The following is a 19874-nucleotide window of genomic DNA, read 5'->3' as shown; positions in this document are numbered from 1 at the left end:
CCCTTCTCCTATCCGCTGGGGACATCTCCCCGAACCCTGGCCCCTCACCACATCTCCCCCCCTCCAGGAACCCCCCCTCCAGGGACCCCCCTGCCCCCGCAAGAAAACCGCCGCAACCCCCTCAACCTCATACCTGTGCACCTCCTCCCCGCATCCATCCCCCCTCTCTCAGTTGCACTTCTGAACGCCCGTTCGTTTTGCAACAAACTAACTGCCATCCATGACCTCTTTATCTCCTGCTCCCTCAACCTCCTAGCCATCACCGAAACCTGGGTACAGGCCACTGACTCCACCTCCCCTGCGGCACTCTCCCACGGAGGTCTCGTCTGGTCCCATTCACCAAGACTGAGCGGTCACAAAGGTGGTGGTGTCGGCCTGCTCCTATCACCGCTGAGCACCTTCCAGGTCCTCCCTAACCCCCCCTCCCTAACCTTCTCCTCCTTCGAGGCCCACTGCATCCAGCTCTTCTCACCCACCCCCCTAAGGATCGCAGTGATCTACAGGCCCCCCGGATCCATAGCCCGCTTCCTGGATGACTTCGCCGCCTGGCTTCCCTTCTTCCTCTCCTCTGAGCTACCGACCATCATCCTCGGGGACTTCAACATCCCCATCAACGACAACACCCCAGCTACCTCCCAACTCCTCCACCTAACCTCCTCCTTCGCGCTCACACAATACACTCAATCCTCCACCCACATCAATGGGAACACCCTGGACCTCGTCTTCTCCCACCTCTGTACCCTTAACCACTTCACTAACACCCCCTTCCCTCTCTCCGACCACCACCTCCTCACGTTCTCCATCTCCCCTTCCCCTAACTCCCCCCCCCAGTGCGCCAAACCATCACCAGCCGCAACCTCCGCAACCTGCACCCGGCCCCCCTCCACTCGGCTGCCGACCGCTTACACGACAGCATCCTTCCACTGTCATGTCCTGACCTAGCCACCACCGCGTACAACGACTCACTATCAGCTACCCTAGACTATCTGGCACCCCTAACCACACGCAACATCAAACCCAGACCGCTCCAACCATGGCAGAACGACCATACTAAATGCCTCAAACGTCGCAGTCGTGGGCTGGAGAGACTATGGCGCAAAACCAGGTCCCTCTACAAATCTGCCTTCCTCACCTACACCTCCTCCCTCCACGCCGCCAAGCAGGCCTACTTCGTTAACCTGATCAACACCCTCTCCACCTGCCCTCGCCGACTCTTCTCCACCTTCAACTCCCTGCTCTCTCCCCCCCTCCTCTACTCAGTACCTCACTTACCGCCCACGAGATTGCCACTCATCTCCACAACAAGATTGACGCAATCCGCAAGGACATAGTCAACTTGCAATCTACCTCCCCATCTAGCCTCCCCCCTTCCATCACCCCCTCATCTCTCCCCTCCTCTGACCTTGCAACGGCACTACCCCCCACCACACCCAAGGCCCTGCCTACCGTAACCCCCCATCACTGCACTCCTTCAGCCCTACTACCACTGAGGAAGTCACCAGAGTCTTCTCAGAAGCCCGCCTCACTACCTGCCCCCTGGACCCTATCCCCTCTCAACTCCTCCGGTCACCCCCCTCTTCCCTCATCCGCTCCCTTACCCACATCTTCAATCTCTCCCTCTCTACTGGCGTCTTCCCCTCCCCCCTAAAACATGCGCACATCACCCCCATACTCAAAAAGCCCTCCCTGGACCCCACTGACCTCAACAACCTCAGACCAATTTCCCTGCTGCCACTCACTTCCAAGCTCCTTGAGCGCTTGGTCTTCGATCGCCTAAGCGCCCACCTAACTGGCAGCAACCTCCTTGACCCACTACAGTCCGGCTTCCATCCCCTACACTCCACCGAAACTGCCCTCCTCAAAATCACCAACGATCTACTAACCGCCAAAGCCAAAGGCGACTACTCTGTCCTCCTTCTCCTAGACCTCTCCGCGGCCTTTGACACAGTCGACCACCCCCTCCTCCTTAATAAACTACTCTCCCTTGGCATCAGAGACACCGCTCTCTCTTGGTTCTCGTCCTATTTATCCCAACGCTCCTTCAGCGTTTCCTACAACGATGCCACCTCCTCTTCCCTCCCCCTCTCTGTTGGGGTCCCCCAGGGCTCTGTCCTTGGACCCCTTCTCTTCTCCATCTACGCTTCCTCCCTTGGCAAACTCATACACTCCCACAGCTTCAATTACCACCTCTACGCTGATGATACTCAAATCTACCTATCCACCCCTCACCTCACCCCCACATTCTCCGCCCGCATCACTCACCTCCTAAACGACATCTCTGACTGGATGTCGCTCCATTTCCTCTAGCTCAACCTCTCCAAAACCGAGCTTCTCGTCTTCCCCCCAGCCCGTGCCCCGCCCCATCCTTTCCATCACTACCAACAACACCACCATCAATCCCGCCCAGCAAGCCAAGGTCCTTGGCGTCATTCTGGACTCAAACCTTTCCTTTCAACCTCATATCAAATCACTTACAAACACATGCAGGCTCCACCTCCGGAACATCGCCAAGATACGCTCCTTCCTTACCCCAGACACCACTAAACTACTCGTACACTCCCTGATTATCTCACGCCTTGACTACTGCAACTCCCTCCTCACCGGCCTACCCTAGTGCAAACTCTCCCCGCTTCAGACCATCCTGAACTCAGCTGCCAGACTCATCCACCTCTCCAGCCGCTCCACCTCTGCCACCCCCCTCTGCCTCTCCCTCCACTGGCTCCCCATTGCCCAACGCATTAAATTCAAATTGCTCACTCTGACCTATAAGGCCATTCACAACACTGCCCCTAACTACCTCACCGACCTGATTCCCAGGTACCACCCTACCCGTACCCTTCGCTCTTCACAGGACCTCCTTCTATCTTGCTCCCTGGTCTCCTCCTCCCACGCACGACTGCAAGACTTCTCCAGGTCCTCCCCCATCCTCTGGAACTCACTACCCCAATCCATCAGACTGTCACCTTCCCTCCTCACCTTCAGGCGCTCCCTGAAAACCCACCTCTTCAGGGAAGCCTACCCCACCCTCACCTAACAGCCGCTGCCCTTCCCTCCTCCTACCACTCCATCCCCCACAGCCGTTTCCTCCTTTGCCTCTACCCCCTCCCTCCTAGATTGTAAGCTCGAAAGAGTAGGGCCCTCTTACCCCTTGTATGCTGTTTGATGTTACTGTACTGTTTCATGTATTGTCCCCCCCTCTATTGTACAGCGCTGAGCAAACCCTTTGGCGCTATATAAACTCGATAAATAAATAAATAAATAAAATAATAAAGATGAAGAGTCATATAATAATATTTTGTCCTTCATTTTAACTGTTTGCTCACTGGTAGAATGCCAATTCAATGTGTTTTTGGATAAACAAGATTAAGGGGCTGTTATTTACATCATATCTTCATTCAATTTGTATGATGTAAAAGGTATAAAAATTCTTACAATGGATGATCATGCTGCTGAAGTAGGCAATAATCTGGCAATGTGTAATGAAATCCACACTCAGGGTCAATGAGTGATCATTGTCACCCCCAACAAACTATCAAATACCTGAAATCCAAAATCCTAAACATACGAAAATAAAATAACATTTCCAGTCACGAGGATATTACTTCTCCCCGGAGAAGATGTGATTATAAACAAAAACCCAGTGTCCAAACCCGTCATACTGTATATAACAATGTCCCTTTTCACAGTCATGTAGAATATTCAAGAAAATCTTCAATCCTTAAGCTTTGGTTCACACTGATACGGTGCGGAATTTGCAGTGTTTTCTGTGCGGGAATCGCACCCTGTTCATGCAAACCGCTGCAGGTGTGTATGTTAACATCACCCGGTTAACAACAAGCGGTCCGCAAAACGCGGTGCGATGTGCAGAATCGGATCATAGAGTTGTGAATACTCATGCGATCTGATTTTAGTGTGACCAAAAACAGGGTCCTGCATGTTTTTGGTGCGGATGCAGTGCAATTAGAGCCATACAAAATGTATGGCTCCAATTGCAATGCACACAAATCGCATGTGATTTGCACAGGAATGTGGTGCGGTTCCTGTGCAAATCACATGCGATATACTGCAGCACATGTATGTGAACCCAGGCTATAAGGTTCTCACCATTAATATTTCAAATACTCAATTCATGTGTAAGCAAAATAAGTGTACTCCTCTTCCTTCTTTCTTCTTCCTCGAATTCCTGTGCAAACACCTCAATATGTGCACTCCTCTTCCTCCTTTCTTAAAAGTAAATGTGCATTCTTTGACAAAGTCGTAATGACAAAACTCGTCAGGAAGTGACGTCAGGCGCAAACTGGAAGTTCAGCGGTGGCCATCTTTGTAGAGATCCAACAAAGGTGTTGTATGCTGGCGTTTTTATACATATTGTAAGCACTTTTTTAAAGAATAAACCTGTTTATTTTATTGGCTATACTATGGTCTGCCTATGTTCAGTTTGATTACAAATGGTACACCATAGAGTGGAATATTGGCAGTGGAGGAGATCTCTGAGGCGTATTTGTGCACTATGAGATTCCATTCTTTAGACCTAGGAGGATCTGGTAAGGTGCATGAACCATGAAGTGGTGGGTCACCTGAGGTGGATTGAGCACTAGTAGGTGATCACAAAGATTGCAGGACCACGGGCACATTGGCACTATTGTTTTCCATTTGAATTGAAGATACTATATATGATATTATCTTTTTTGGGGGAGTATTTGATTATGAAAGAAGAAGTAGGAAAATCAAGTGTTTGTCAAGATTCATCCCCGTTTAATAAGGAAGGATTTTTGATTGGAGGGTAAGAGTAGGAATTACGGATATAGATTGATGTCACATGGTGAAAAATTGGCACAATATGAGCACTTTGATGTGAGTGTAATACATTATAGTGTATTTATATCTATAAAGATAATGCACTATATACGTTTTATTATTTTTGCATGAGGGCCTGACACTTTTAATAAAGGAGGAAGAGAAATACACATTTTGAGGTGTTTGCACAGGAATTCGAACACTTGAAAAAATAAACACTGACACTTTTTAAGAAAGGAGGAAGAGGAGTACACTTATTTTGCTTACACATGAATTGAATATTTGAAAAATTAAAGGTAAGAACCTTTTAAGGATTGAAGATTTTCTTGAATATCCTACGTGACTGTGAAAAAGGATATTGTTATATATATATGGGTTTGGGTTCTGTGTTTTTGCATATAATAATCTGGCAATGTATCAGATAACCACAGAATAATATAACAACACATTTTAGCTTGATAAACTGTATAGCCTGGGTTAGACATGTTTAACAAAGTATATCTTTCCAGGATCTGGATCTTTTGGGCCTCTTGCCCAGGAAGAAATCAGCATAGAATATATTGAAAGATGGAGAAATAAGTGTTACAATTAAATGAGATAGTCAATGTTAGCTGAAAATATTTTAGTTGCGTAAAAATGCATCAAAATGATAGTAGTTATAAAAGAGACTACAGAGAGGTTTTTTTATGTTGTAGGAGGTTTGGGCATCTTTGCTTGTACATTGTAAATGCAGTGACGATAAGTTATGAGGAAATATCTAGATAAAACGTCTGCCAGGCTGGAACATTTTATATTATTCTGAATCCAGTGGTAGCGGAGACAAGGAGTCATGTTAAATGGAATCTGTTTCATGACATCTATTTGACCAGTCTAATTCCTAAGGTAGTTGCCCACTCCTGCTCCTTGGCCACATACAGTGCCATTTGAGCAGTGCCACCATCAGGGGGGACACAGCCCATTCACATGTAGGGGCCTGGCACTCACACCTTTACCTAGCTGCCTCCACCCGCTTCTCTCCCTACAGCACCTGCAATAATTAACAATATCCACCAGCTCTAACCTGAGCAGTAACAGAAGCACCAGTCCAGCACCTAGACAATCGGCGCTAAAATGTGCAGCCGCCATGGGTCCTGCACGATACCATCACCACATAACTGTGAGAGGGGGAAGAGCTGAGTGAGATCAAGTGGAAGAGCCAGCAGGCACAGCAGCAGGAATGGCATGGGAACCCTTAGCCTCAGGCACAGGTTCTTTATCTTCTCTGCATTCTTTATACAGAGCATGTACAGTCTGCAAATGATGGAAAACTTTGTACAGGCTTAGTGGATGTTTGCTATATGGAGAGTCTCTTTGCTATATGGGGATACCTCTTTGCTTGATTGGGATGTCTCTTTGCTGAATATATGGGGCTGTCACTTTACTGCATTGGGCCATCTCTTTGTTGAATATATGGGGATGTCTTTTTGCTGGATTGGGCTGTCTCTTTAAAAAGGGAACAGACTTAGTGTTAGTGTAGGGTCCTGCTCACAAAAGCCTACCTTATCGTGGTGGCAGGCTTCATATTTTTTGGCTAAAATATAATTCCTTCCTGTTAAATCTTGAAAGCACTGATGACTTGGAATATACTTTTCATTTTCATATATTTTAAGTTGTAAGAGTGTTAAAATAAAAGTGGGTGCACTGCTGGACTCACTGGGATAGCCAGTGGGTGGGCCCTGGGGAATGTCGGCGGTCAGGCCCGGGCCTAAAGTTGTGTAAGGGGCTCCAAAATTTCTGATGGCTGCCCTGCATTTGAGTGCCATAGCAATCAAGGTAATTACAGTGAGGGTTATTCTACAGGTCAGATAATGGCAGCATCTGCAGGAGCCTTTTCTATCAAACAAGAACCATGAGAACAGATTTCCTTTCAAATATATGATTGTAGGGAAAAAGTATAAAAAAAAACAATGGCATAAGTGTAAGAACCACCTAATTGCTCTCAGAAGTGATCCATGGACCCCCCTCCCCCCTTCCCCCCATATTTTTTTTGAAGAATGAGCTCTACTCTTACTGTCATGGTTTCTGGATAGAGTGAAAAAGGTAGAATGTTGTATTGTGGAACATAGGCTACTCTCCAGAACCTACAAGAAAGGCTTTGCATATTAGAACCAGGGAGCATTCAGGGCAATTGTGGTGGGTTTAGTTAATACAATGCCTATATGTATGCCCTAAGTTTACTTCTCATCAAGGGTTTAATGTAAACTTTCTATCCCATATGAAACATGAAAAAGTAGTGTAGCACCCTCCTCCGTAGGTGCTAGATTTAGTTAGAATTAGTTATGTTTTTGATAGGTAAATTTAGTTGTCACTCAGTAGTCAGAGTGACTGTAAATATTTGTTAGGAAAAAGCTGAGTTAGCTCACTATACTTGGTGAACTGTGATCATTTAGCTAGCTCTGCACTGTGTACTCAGCTGCTGCCAGTATGCCTAGCATCCTCTGTATCCAGGAAACTTTAGACGCTTCTGGATGATAGGTGTGGAGTTATGCAGATTTCATCATGATTCTTGACACAGCCTCAGTCTATCCCAGAGAGACTGGCTCTGAGGGCATGCTGGGTAACTGTACTGTATATTCAGCCAGCACACGGGGCTCTGGGTTCTTTCTTGTCAAGGACTGATCCAGCCTGGGAGAGGGCACGCTGCCTTCTCAGGCATCTACTGCCTATCAGCCTCAGGTGGATGACCTGAGGGCCTGAATACTGAGACCTGGGTTCTGCTATGCTGACTGAGGAGCTGTCCACTGAAGATCTGGTCAGGCATCCAGCTACTTTTAGTCCTTGTGAATTCAGACATCCTTAAAGGATCTTAGAGACTGTGTGCTGTTTAACCTCCTCTGTTGCTAGGAAGTTAGCTGTGGGTTTAACAAAGGGAACACCAGCTGGTATTCTGAAGAGCTTTGCACACCTGGCCTACTTTTAAAGGGACACTGCTCTGGGGCTCTAAAGAAGTTACTGCTACTACAACTACCAGTGTTACTGCTGCTACTACTACTACTACTACTACTACTACTACTACTACTACTACTACTTTTTATTACTGCCTTAAAGCTGAACTCCACTGTTTGATTCACGTATGGACTCTGACATAGCTTGCCCTGAAGATTAGATAAAGTCAAGAGTTCCTATTTTTGGAGTATTCCACTCATCTCCCTAATCCCTATCCAAGTTCTCCAAAAGTGAAAACAATAAAAACAACACTCCTAGACTGGTTATTGGAGAAACGTGTGAATGAGCCTATGTGCCTGACTGCAGGGCAAAGTAACTGGGGAGGACCTGGACAGTATTCCCGTAGCTCCTACGGGAGTACCGCTACAGTAGTATATGTTAGTGTTAGACATCATTTCATAAATAATTATACACAATGCAAAGTACTGTAACTTTTTTGCCAAGGATCGATGTCAAGAATTAGAGTTTTAACCCCTTCACGCCTAAGGGTAAAACAAATCTAAATGCCTAAGCACAATTCTGCAACGTTGACATGTGTTAGTAAAACCGTACATATCATCACAACTACTTTGTACATCCAGGTGAATTATACCGTGTTTTTTTCAGGACAAATTGGGCTTTCATTTGATGGTAAATGGTAATGGATAGCTCCTAATTTTTTTTTTATTATTAAAGGAAAACTGGGCCAAAATAGTAAAAAAAAATTGTTTTTTTTTATTTAACTGTGTTTCTTGTTACGACCATAACCTACCACCAAAGAACAACCCAAAATAAATTCTCCGGTTCTTGACGATCGCAGCGATACCATATATGTGTATGTTATTTGTTGTTTGTACCCGTAGTACAGCCCAGAAACAATAGTGCGCATTTTGTTTTTGTGTTTTGTTTTTTTTTACACAAAACACACTGTCACTGACACTGACATTAACACTAACTGACACTGATACTAATTTTTTTAAATCCTGACCTTTGACCCTGACCTTTGACCCTGACCTTGACTCAAACACTAACCCTGGTACTGAACTAGATCAAACTTTGATCTAGGTATTTTTCTTTATTTTTTATTCTATTTTTTAATATTTATTTATTTATCTTTTTTTTTTTTTTTTTACAAACTTTTTTTTTATCTCTCTGTCAGGAGTTCGAGAGATACAATGTATCTCTCTTCTCCATTCATAGAGAGAGAGAAAACAAGGGGGCCGGGCTGCACAGTGACTGATCACTGTGATAGCCAATCAGAGGCTATCACAGCGATCACGTGACCCGGGAACGGGACCCGGGGCTCTCAGTGACACCGCGGTCTCGGTGCTGGGAGCGCGCCGAGCGGCGCGCTCCCAGCACAAAGACAGGTACGCATATATGCGGCCCCACGGAAAAAAGCCCAGGTCCGTGAGGCCGCATATTTGTGTTACGTCGGCGTCAAGGGGTTAAGCAACATGAGCAATCACAAATGCACATACCGTAAATCTGAAAGGTAGCATGTTATTAATTTAAAATCACGTATTTTTATGGAGTACCTGGATGACTCTTATCCTTGTGGTATTAAAACATACCTGTCTATAGAATGTTGATCAAGCTGGTTAAACTGCCAGTGAACAGGATACACATACATGTGGTAGTTTTTCTGAAAATCCTTCACCAAGAGCTCAATGTTGTGATCACCTTCCTCCAGACGCTTCTCATTCTCATAGATTTTTTTAACCTATTATAAGAAACCATAACTCTTATTTCATCACAAAATGTGCAAGGACTATAGTAGGTGAAACAGAACTGTAATAAACTATCATTAAATATGTATTCATATTTGTCCCTGCAGTCTCTACAAAAATGACCCTATGCTGTACCTTGTGCATCTGACATTTAAAGTGTTACTAAACCCACCACAGTAAAATCAATCAGAATATGCAGTAAAGCATGCTCGTTATACTCACTGTGGAACCTAAGGGGTTAATCCTCTGCATTGTGTAAAAACACTGTTTGATCCTGACTTCTCTGATCCTTCCCTTCTTCCAGTGTCCCCCTCTTATCTCCTGATAAGACCTATCGTGTGGAGTGACTCTGCACATGCTCAGTTTGGTATGTATTACTAGAGAGGGTTTTTTTTTCCTTGGGAGAGTGCATGTGATCAGTAGAGAACCAATCAGCACTGTCCAGACAGAGGTTAGAGGTCCTGTATCCTCCTAGAGCAAGATGAAAACTCCTCCTACAAGCTTTAACCAGTGCTCTGCTGGACACTGATAGAAGTCATGTGTTACCGGAGTTCCCTCGTTTGCATATGTACACGCTGTTTTTACCAGTGTTGGTGGAGACACTGTAGATAGTGAGTGAGATTCTCTCTTTTTAAATGGAATAAAGCTATTGACAGTTTTACACTATGGAGTTTCCTCTTTCTTCTTATGTAATTCCATCCCTTTTCGTGAGGATTGACCAGTCAAGTAGGAGTCAGAGATATTGCTGCAGATCGTTGCTCCCAGAGCCACTGTATGTCAGTTGGTTTATGATTTGACCAGCCTGGAGCTCTGGTGAGTTTATTCAATCTGTTTGGGTGGTGTATCAGCACGGTGTGGTGTTTAAATTACACATGAATTGAAGAACCATTATATGTATGAATTATCTTCCCATTTAATTTTACTTTACACATGGACTTTTTTTTTGATTATGTAGACATTGGCTGGGTGTATTTTGTTTAAATAATTTTTTGTTTTATGTGGGATATATTTATGTTCATCTTTTATATACACATGTAAGAAAAAATGTATTGATGTGACACACTAAATATTTTGACATATTAAAGGCATGGTATATGCTTGTTGCAGACACAGAGGAGGATAATAGGATATAAAAGAGAGGGTGTGGAGGAGCGCTGTTTTAAAAAATTACTGTTAGAAGTCACAAGGCTGCTCTAACTGCTGATGAGAAAAGGTATTTAGCAGTTTATATTTACTAACATAATTGCATTTCCATGTTCTGTGTCCTGTGGGAGATCAGATACAGTGAATGCAGGGTCCTGGGTTTAGTAACACTTTAAGGCGGATCTTTTTAAACTCCCCCTCTCCTCTATATGTCAAAATTATTTTCAGTACTAATCTGGAAAAGAATAATGGTAATAGATATAAAAGAATGAAAGAGAGTGAAAACAGTTTTGCTCCATCACATTTCTGTCAGTGAAGTGACACCATCCCATTGAGTATTTGTGTAATGTCCCCTTAGAATAGTGGTCAGTGGAGGTAACCCCCGCCCTTATTATTGTGCCTCTTACATTGTTGGTCAATGTAGTGCCCTCTCACACTGGTAGTCATTGGAGAAACCCCTTCTTACACTGGTGATCAATGTGGAAAGGCCACTTACATTGGTGATCAGTGAAGTGCCCCCTCACACTGGTGGTTGGTGTAGGAAGTCCCCCTTTCACTAGTAGTCAGTGGAGAAGGGCTCCCTAAATTGGTGATCAGTGGAGAAGTTCAGCAGAAAACTCTATTTTAATTATGCAATGTGCAATACCTGTATTCTTTATTCATATCAAATTCTTATCTTCCCATGTCATCTGAAATGTCAATTGTGAAAAATTCAGGCATTGTTTGAATATTTTATAAAACAGGGTTACAACCCTCCAGGAAATCTATTTTGGGCTTAGATAGGGTAGTCAATCAAATTATATGGTGAAAGCATAACCAATAGTTGAGGTTGTAGGAATTAAAGCAGATACTTGGCCCATGCCATTAGAAAATGTAACAGGCCCACCTTTCACCCACTAGAAACCAGATTATGCATGTATGTATGACGGCTCTGGATTCTTCACCTGACATAACTTTAATGGTGTTTTATTAACCACTTGCCTACCAGGCACTTTCAGCCCTTTCCTGCCCAGGCTAAATTTCAGCTTTCAGTGCTTGCACACTTTGAATGATTATTGCGCCGTCATGTAACACTGTACACATATGTAATTTTTAGCATTTTTTTTTAGACCAAAAATTTTGACATTTTTTTTTGCTTAGTGTCTGTTATAAAATTTTGCAAACAGGTAATTTTCCTTCTTCGCTGATGAGGCTGCACTAATTGGCACTGATATGCAGCACTAATGGGTACTGATAGGCTGCACTGATGGGTACTGATGAGACGGTATTGATGAGGCTGCACCGATAGGCAGCACTGCTGGGCACTGACAAGGAGGCACTGATATGCAGCACTGATGGGCATTGATAGGTGGCACTGAAGGTCACTGATTGGCAGCACTGATGGACACTGATTGGCAGCACTGATGGACACTGACTGGCGGCACTGATGGACACTGACTGGCAGCATCGATGGACACTTTTAGGGCTGGGGGCTGCACTGGACTTCCTCTTATTTTTAAATTACCTACTCTTCTCTTTCCTCATGCTGTGACAGTGTGAGGAAAGTACAGCCAATAACCGGCAACTGTATTTACATTGAGATCAGCTGTGTCATTGGACACAGCTGATCACATGGTAAAAGGGTGTTGTGATTGGCCCTTTACCATGGCATGTGATCAGCTGTGCCCAATGGACATAGTGATCACAGAGCTCGCTGGATGCGGGCCCCAGAGGACGCGCAGGAGGCGCGGTTCTGGATGACATCATATGACACCCTCCCAGAACTAGACAACCGTGCTGTAGCCATCCAGTGGTTAACACACAAAGAAAAATAGTCCTCTTTTGTATAGGTAATGAGAGGGAAGTACTTTGGAATATTGGCCTTCTTCTTTTGTCCCTGATATTTAGTATCTGTATAATCAACTGCAAGATATGCACACCTTAGCTTCCTCTGTTGATTGAGAACATCACAAAACACATGCTTTTGGCAATAGGATAATCTCACCTTGTTTCTCTGCTTCTCTGAGAGAAGGTTTGGATTTTCCAGACACCTTTCATACAGTTGTATGAGAACATTTTTCAGCCAGTCTCTCATTCTGAAGGGAAAATGAGCAAGTTCATAGTCTGTACATGGTGGGATGTCTATAAAAATGTAGAAATAAATTAGACCAAATAAATCATTTAGTACATATTGACATGCTCAAACTCAAGTAAAATGCATAACACATGCAGAGACTTGCAGAAATACCGCCTGTCTTTTTTGATTTAGGCTCTTTATATGTGCTATGATCACATATTTATTTTCTGTTATTAGCCTGTGATATAATTCATGTTTTGTTAAATAATGTCTGCACTCATGTTTTTCTAGACTGAAACTAGCTATACAAATACAACCCTGTTATTATCAATAGAGCCTTTAATGGTACAGTAAAATTCCTTTGACTTGGCTCTGTGTGACAATGAAATGCCATGTTTTTTCCCCAACCATGTAAACAGAGTATGTTAATAAGCATAGACACTGCATTCACGTATGACTTTACCAACAAACCTGTTAAAAATAAAACCGATTGGCTTTCCGTGTTGCCAACTGTGTGTTTTACAGACAGTCAGTAAAAACCTGGTACTTTTTTCCTGCCCGTAACAGGAGAAATGTACAAGTGAAAAATGGTTGTGGCAGCTCGGGTTGGAACTGCGCATGCACAGTTCCGGAGCCACTCAAGAGCATGATCCGCGTGTGTTTGGCTGGTGTCGGCGGGAAGGTCTGGCAGAGACTATGGTTGCAAGGTGAGCTTGATGACATCATGGCCAGATTCACACTGTACTGTGCCAGCTGCTATGAAAACCCAGGCGCCAAGCGGCTGGCGCCAGAGTCAGAGCAGTGCCTAGTGTGACTGACAAGACTGTGCGTAGTCTGCTGACAGATGGAAATGAGTGAGTCGGACCATCAAGGACCAGGCACTAACCTGAGTAGTGGGCACTGGGTGCTGAAAAGTTAACATACTTGCCTCAGTCACCTGGGAAGTGGGGACTGAGCAGCAGCGAAGACTCTATGCACAGAGCAATGTGTGGGTGCTGACTCTGAGTCGGGTGCTGCTAAGCCTGAGCTGGAGGCCTGGGGCTGGTTCCTAAGGATTTAATAACTTTATTCTGGTGACAAGTTAATAAAGGGTTAATGCACACACACTGGGGATCATTCATTAAAGCTGGAGAGTGCAACATCAAGTGCACTTCTGCATAGAAACCAATCATTTTCTAACCTCAGCTTGTTCAGGTAAGCTTTGGCTATTAAACCTGGAAGCTGATTGGTTTCTATGAAGAAGTGAGCCTGATTTTGCACTCTCCAGCTTTAGAAAATAAACCCTCCTGCACGTATTTATCACTGAAGTGTTGATAGGAAGGCAGATCACATTATACACTGCTCAAAAAAAATTAAAGGAACACTTTGAAAACACATCAGATCTCAATGAGTAAAAATATGATGTTGGATATCTATATTGATATGCACTGGGTAATGTGTTAGGAATGTAAGGATGCCCCATCGTTTGATGGAAATGAAAATTATCAGCCTACAGAGGACTGAATTCAAAGACACCCCGAAAATCAAAGTGAAAAAATGATGCAGCAGGCTTGTCCATTTTACTGAAATTTCATTGTAGCAACTCAAAATGTTATTCAGCAGTTTGTATGATCCCCACGTGCTTGTATGCATGCCTGACAACGTCTGGGCATGCTCCTAATGAGACGACAAATGGTGTCCTGGTGTATTTCCTTCCAGATCTGGACCAGGGCATCATTGAGCTCCTGGACAGTCTGAGGTGCAACCTGGTGGTGTAAGATGGACCGAAACATAATATCCCAGAAGTGCTCTATTGTATCTAGGTCAGGCGAGCATGGGGGCCATTAAATGGTATCAATTCCTTCATCCTCCAGGAACTACCTGCATACCCTCACCACATGAGGCCAGGCATTGTCGTGCACCAGGAGGAACCCAGGACCCATTGCACCAGTGTAGGGTCTGACAATGGGTCCAAGGAATTCATCCCGATACCTAATGGCAGTTAGGGTGCCATTGTCTAGCCTGTAGAGGTCTGTGTGTCCCTCCATGGATATGCCTCCGCAGACCATCACTGACCCATCATCAAAACAGTCATACTGAATGATGTTACAGGCAGCATAATGTTCTCCATGGCTTCTCCAGACCCTTTCACGTCTGTCACATGTGCTCAGAGTGAACCTTCTCTCATCTGTGAAAAGCACAGGGCGCCAGTGGTGGACCTACCAATTCTGGTGTTCAATGGCAAATGCCAATCGAGCACTATGGTGCTGGACAGTGAGCACAGGGCCCACTAGAGGATGTTGGGCCCTCAGGCCACTCTCATGAAGTCTGTTTCTGATTGTTTGGTCAAAGACATTCATACCATTGGCCTGCTGGAGGTCATTTTGTGGGGCTCTGGCAGTGCTCATCCTGTAGCTCCTTATACAAAGGAGCAGATACCAGTCCTGCTGATGGGGTGAGGACCTTCTATGGCCCTGTCTAGCTCTCCTAGAGTAACTGCCTGTCTCCTGGAATCTCCTCCATGCTCTTGAGACTCTGCTGGGAGATACAGCAAACCTTCTGGCAATGGCACATATTGATGTACCATCCTGGAGGTGTTGGACTGCCTGTGCAACCTCTGCAGGGGGAGTACAACAGGGGGAATCAATGGTGGAGATGGATCTGGGAGTTCTGGCGGATCACAAGCTTAATAATGGCATGCAATGCCAAGCTGCAGTTTCTAAAGCGAGCAAAATCCTCTCTTGTATTAAAAGAGGTATAGACTTCAGAGAGATTAGTAACACCTCATCTAGAATATGCAGTTCAGTTATGGGCAACAATTCACAAAAAGAACATTGGGGAACTGATGAAAGTGCAACCAAACTGATAAGAGGCATGGGTGACTAGAGGAACTGAATTTATTCTGTCTTGAGAAGAGGTGATTAAGGGCGGGGGGATATATGATCAACATGTATAAATACATCAGTGGTTCACATAGTGAACTCGGTGTAATGTTATTCAACCTAAGGTCATCAACCAGGACAAGGGGGAACTCTTTACATCTGGAGGAAAAGAGATTTAATCTCCAAATATGGAAAGGTTTCTTCACATTAAGAGCTGTGAATATGTGGAATAGACTCCCTCAAGAGTTGGTTCTGGCCAGCTCAGTGGATTGCTTTAAAAAAGGCCTGGATTATTTCTTAGATACACAGAATATAACTGGTTACTAACATTAATAGGGAAAATACAATTGCCTCTTGGGGGATCAGGAAGGAATTGTTTCCCTTGCATGAGCAAATTGGATCATGCTTTGCTGGGTTTTTTTGCCTTCCTCTGGATCAATGGTGGGTATAGGATTATAACTTATAACTTTTTGGGGGATTTGTTTTGGTTGAACTGGATGGACTTTTGTCTTTTTCAGTCAGACTAACTATGTAACTATGTAGGGTTCAGGTATTGCCTCATGCTACCAGTAGTGACACTGACCCTAGCCAAATACAAAACTAGTGAAGAATAGTCAAAAAAGACGAGTAAGAAAACAAATGTCAGTTGCCTCCACCTGTAAAACCATTACTGTTTTGGGAGTCATCTCATTGTTGCCCATCTAGTGCACCTGTTGTTAATTTCATTAACACCAAAGCAGCTGAAACTGATTAGCAACCCCCTCTGCTACTTAATTGACCAGATCAATATCCCAGGAGTTTAATTGACTTGATACTATATTCTGATTAAAAAGTGATCCTTTAAGCTCAAAGTGGATGTTTTAGCATTTTAGTTTGGAATACCGTAGCTTCTTTATTCTTCTTTCAACACTACATTGGGAAACACGCAGGGAAAAAAATTAGTTTCTTAGCATAACATTTGGATAAAATCAAGTTAGGTTGGCAAGGGTACAAATTAGCACAACAGTGACTTTTTCATAGGTTTGTGATTGCTAACAATCCAAATGACATTGGGTTCATGACTCATCTAATGTTCATCTAGATCACGGCTGTCAAACTGGTGGCCCTCCAGCTGTTGCCAAACTACAAGTCCCATGATGCATTGCAAGATTGACAGTTACAAGCATGACTCCCAAAGGCAGAGGCATGATGGGACTTGTAGTTCTGTAACAGCTGAAGGGCCACCAGTGTGACACCCCTGATCTAGATAATCCAATTATATTGTTGGATATAAAAATAAACTATTTCAATAAATTTAATATATTATTGAAGATTAACCTGGGGTGGAGAAGTTTTTACATATCTTATCATGGATTTTTAGGGGAAAATAAACTTATGCCATCACATCATTTCCAATGTAATGTGAAAGCATTGGGGATGATTTAAAAAAAATCAAGAGTGCAAAATCTGGTGCAGCTGTGCTTAGAAACCAATCAGTGTCCAGGTTTTATTGCCAAAGCTTAGTTGAACAAACTGAAGTTAGAATCTGATTGGCTACCATGCACAGCTGCACCAGATTTGGAGTGCTTCAGTTTTAGGAAATCTCCCCACTGTGTTTACAATGATGTGCTACATGCACTCCTATGGAGGAAGACTGGAAACCTAGGAGGTGATTGATTTAGCTCGTAATCTCAGTGATGGATTGCGGGTGTCACTGATACCTATTCCATCCTACACTCGGAGCCTACAGAGCCGCTGATTTCCTGGACCATTTTAAAACAGCTCTGAAACAAAGGAGCACTGACCCTCCTTCGAAGGCTCTTTGGTTTGCTAGAGTCAATGTTCTTTGGGATATGGAGGAACTTACAGCCACCCTGTGTAACACAGAAGAGTCAGGCACCAAAACATGGAGACCATGGAACTATTTTGTGTGTACTGACTCCTACCTAAACAAACTGCCCGCTTCCCAGTGAAGTCTGCTTTGCTGTATCCTGTGCCAGGGGAGGGACGACTCCACTTCCCTTCCCCTCCTATCCTCCATCCTTTCTTCTCCCTCCCTTCTTTTTCTCTCTCACTTTCTTTCTTTACCTTCTCTGTTCCCCATTTGGGAACTCACAGCTATTGGCTTTTTTGCCATGTTTTGATCCTGTGGTGTCCAGAGTCACCGACATATACAAGTTAAAGAAGAGCATGCTATCTTGGTTTCAATGGTTATTGTTTATCATTGGGTACCCATGGGATCTGTTGCAGAGCCCATGTCCCTATCTCGTGGACACCTAATAACCCATGTGGTGTTGTTCTACCGATTACCTGGCTACCTGTTATAGCTCTAAAGTCTTGCCTAGCTCATATGTGATTGTATTGCCTGAGTACCCAATTGTGAACATTCATTGTTTGTACTCTATTTGACTTGTGATAATAAAGGAATTACAAAAAAAACAGCTCTGGCACAAATTGTTGCTATTTCTGTGCTGTTTTAAAACAGAACCTTAAACTGAAAGTTCAGTTAAGCCGCTTCCCATCCGCCCTATAGCAGAAGTACTGCTACAGGGCGGCATGAGTGCGCAAAATCACGTATACAGGTGAAACTCGAAAAATTAGAATATCGTGCAAAAGTTCATTTATTTCAGTAATGCAACTTAAAAGGTGAAACTAATATATGAGATAGACTCATTACATGCAAAGCAAGATAGTTCAAGCCGTGATTTGTCATAATTGTGATGATTATGGCTTACAGCTCATGAAAACCCCAAATCCACAATCTCAGAAAATTTGAATATTGTGAAAAGGTGCAATATTCTAGGCTCAAAGTGTCCCACTCTAATCAGCCAATTAAGCCATAACACCTGCAAAGGGTTCCTGAGCCTTTAAATGGTCTCTGTCTGGTTCAGTAGGAATCACAATCATGGGAAAGACTGCTGACAGTTGTGCAGAAAACCATCATTGACACCCTCCATAAGGAGAGAAAGCCTCAAAAGGTAATTGCAAAAGAAGTTGGATGTTCCCAAAGTGCTGTATCAAAGCACATTAATAGAAAGTTATGTAGAAGGGAAAAGTGTGGAAGAAAAAGGTGCACAAGCAGCAGGGATGACCACAGCCTAGAGAGGATTGTCAGGAAAAGGCCATTCAAAAGTGTCGGGGACTTTCACAAGCAGTGGACTGAGGCTGGAGTCAGTGCATCAAGAGCTACCACACACAGACGGATCCTGGATATAGGCTTCAAATGTCGTATTCCTCTTGTCAAGCCGCTCCTGAACAACAAAGAACGTCAGAAGCGTCTTACCTGGGCTAAAGAAAAACAGACCTGGTCTGTTGCTCAGTAGTCCAAAGTCCTCTTTTCTGATGAGAGCAACTTTTGCATCTCATTTGGAAACCAACAACAATGTAACCATCTACCAGGAGATTTTGGAGCACGTCATGCTTCCTGCTTCCTTCCGCAGACGAGCTTTATGGGGATGCTGACTTCATTTTCCAGCAGGACTTGGCACCTGCCCACACTGCCAAAAGCACCAAAACCTGGTTCAATGACCGTGGGATTACTGTGCTTGATTGGCCAGCAAACTCGCCTGACCTGAACGCCATAGAGAATCTATGGGGCATTGCCAAGAGAGAGATGAGAGACATGAGACCAAACAATGCAGAAGAGCTGAAGGACGCTATTGAAGCATCCTGGTCTTCCATAAGACCTCAGCAGTGACACAGGCTGATAGCTTCCATGCCACACCGCATTGAGGCAGTAATTGCTGCAAAAGGGGCCCAAACCAAGTACTGAGTACATATGCATGCTTATACTTTTAAGAGGTCCGATATTGTCCTATGTACAATCCTTGTTTTATTGATTGCATGTAATATTCTAATTTTCTGAGATTGTGGATTTGGGGTTTTCATGAGCTGTAAGCCATAATCATCACAATTATGACAAATCACGTAATGAGTAATGCATGTAATGAGTCTATCTCATATATTAGTTTCATCTTTTAAGTTGCATTACTGAAATAAATGAACTTTTGCACGATATTCAAATTTTTCGCGTTTCACCTGTATATATATATATATGTGTGTGTGATTTTGCACTTCCGGGTAGGGGGCACGTGTAAGGTACGTGCCTGCCCTAACCTCACCGCCATTCATGGCCGCGGCTGTCAATCACTGGGTCCAGGCCGTTGATTACTTGCCGGCGCCCGGTGATTGTGGCAGGCGCAGCACCCTTTGGTGCCTAGTGCGCTGTGGCATTAGAAAAATTATGCAATTGCTGTTTCTTTGTTTGATTAGACTGACTTTACTCTGTAATTCCTCCAATGCCGCTCTATGGATGCAGTAGGTTTAAAGAGCACACCGAATACT

The 19874-nt window shown here is 44.1% G+C and overlaps 1 protein-coding gene across 1 annotated transcript in view; it reads right to left on the bottom strand.

The window, feature by feature from the left end:
- The window catches only part of LOC149460503 (uncharacterized), a 73399-nt gene that overhangs the window by 7698 nt on the left and 45827 nt on the right, over positions 1-19874 (bottom strand). Inside the window, exons 8-9 of the mRNA XM_089679564.1 lie at positions 12619-12755; positions 9336-9484 (exon numbers count right to left, since the gene is read on the bottom strand). Coding sequence (XP_089535690.1) covers positions 9336-9484; positions 12619-12755 — 286 coding nt within the window. The remainder of the gene's footprint in view (positions 1-9335; positions 9485-12618; positions 12756-19874) is intronic.

The sequence above is a fragment of the Staurois parvus genome, unplaced genomic scaffold, assembly GCF_062004578.1.
Source record: "Staurois parvus isolate SC_StPar_1 unplaced genomic scaffold, SC_StPar_1.0 ptg000227l, whole genome shotgun sequence".
NCBI classification, from domain to species: Eukaryota; Metazoa; Chordata; class Amphibia; order Anura; family Ranidae; genus Staurois; species Staurois parvus.
Note: the sequence above shows the minus strand (reverse complement) of the source record. Positions and strands in the feature narration are given on the sequence as shown.